Raw genomic sequence first — 1,471 nt, 5'->3', positions numbered from 1 at the left:
ACTGTCGGAAACCGGCTGTGGCGGCTTCAGTTTCGAGTGACGTCACCACTGCTTCTGTGGGAACATCTCTAGCGTTATCGTCTCCTGCTAGGTGATAGCCTGCAATTGGCTGCACAAACCCATGATCGCTCACATAGAGAAGGGGCAGGGCACACGACCAGGGGCCCCAGAGAGAGCAGGGCTTCGTCCGTGGATCACAGTGATAGACAACCTTGACCTAAACTAAACAAGTCACTCAGGCCAGGTGCAGGCCAAGCTGCCTCAAGAACAAGCGGCTCTGATGTTTAACACCCCGCCTGGCCCCCGATTTCTCACCTGTGATTGATTTTTCAGTTTAGAAAGTGAGACCTTGAAGGACAAGAATGAGGGGACCCCACCGTCCCAGGGCTCCTGCCTCTTCACACCAAGTTCTGCTCGGGCTCCAGGGGCTGAGGTCCTGGCCCAGGAACAGAGAAGCCCCGGCCTCTTTGAGGCGAAAGGGAGGCAGTGGATGCAGCCCGCGGGGTGGGAAGAGGGGCGTTTTGGTAGAAGGACTGAGTCACGAAGGGGAAGGCTCAGTGCCCGCTGTCCACTGTGGGGTGCCATGGCCATCCCGCCAGGGACAGCCTCCCGTGACTGCAGGGCGCTCCTAGCCATGAACTGGCGGAAGGATAGCCTTGGCCTGACCATGGGGAGCAGGGGAACCAGCAGGGACATCCCTGCAACCCGGCACCTGTCAGACTCAGCCACGAGGCCCCTGGGCACTGGGCCGCGCTCTCCGTGGTCCCCAGACGCCTGCACTTGGATGGGCCACAAGAATCTATGTCTGGACACGGCCCTAATGGGACGCTCCGTCTCCTGCTGCCTTGAGGATCCCAGGTCATCACGGACCTCCTGCCCCTCACTGTCTGCACTTACCTGTCACTGACCCCTCCGTCCCCCTCATCTGTCCCCCACCCATGACCACAGCCTGTCCGTCACCCTGGACTATGGTGAAGAACCCTCACCAGGCCCTGGGGCCCCAAGGTCCCCCCAGCCATGTTCCTCCCGCCAGTAGGCACACTTGACTCACTCGATGGTCTTGCCCCAGTCACACCACAGCGTCCTACCGATGGCCTCCATGTCCACCTTGAATGGGGCGAGGCAGACCTCCTGCAAGACGGCATCGTAGTCGAAGTCCGGGCAGGCGGTGGCCATGAAGAGGTGATGCACTGCAAGGACAGTGTGTGGGGACTATCACCCTCCGGCCTCGTCCCCGCCTGCCCTCCCCTGCCTTCCCGCCCACCTTCCCTGCAGGCCCAGGCTGCTCTGTCCGACACATACACATCCGTCCAGGGCTCCCGTCCCAGAGGCACCTGGGGGCTGCCATGGGGTCTCACTTGTCCCGAGAATCCGATGTGCGGGGACACTGGGCACAGGGGCTGACACGCATCCTCACTCAGCCCCTGACATGTTCCCAATGCCTCCACTTCACAGATGGGGAAACCGAGGC

At 61.6% G+C, this 1,471-nt stretch overlaps 1 protein-coding gene across 1 annotated transcript in view; it reads right to left on the bottom strand.

Annotated features, from left to right (window-relative positions):
• Nucleotides 1-1,190, bottom strand: part of RAMP1 (receptor (G protein-coupled) activity modifying protein 1) — a 42,262-nt gene extending 41,072 nt beyond the window's left edge. Inside the window, exon 1 of the mRNA XM_015561913.1 lies at nucleotides 1,052-1,190. Within this exon, the coding sequence (XP_015417399.1) occupies nucleotides 1,052-1,176 (125 nt within the window). The 5' untranslated portion in view covers nucleotides 1,177-1,190. The remainder of the gene's footprint in view (nucleotides 1-1,051) is intronic.
• Between the last annotated feature and the right edge of the window lie 281 nt (nucleotides 1,191-1,471).

This window comes from Myotis davidii, unplaced genomic scaffold, assembly GCF_000327345.1.
Source record: "Myotis davidii unplaced genomic scaffold, ASM32734v1 scaffold370, whole genome shotgun sequence".
Classification (NCBI taxonomy): domain Eukaryota; kingdom Metazoa; phylum Chordata; class Mammalia; order Chiroptera; family Vespertilionidae; genus Myotis; species Myotis davidii.
The sequence above is the reverse complement of the archived record's forward strand: the minus strand, read 5'-3'. Positions and strand labels throughout refer to the sequence as shown.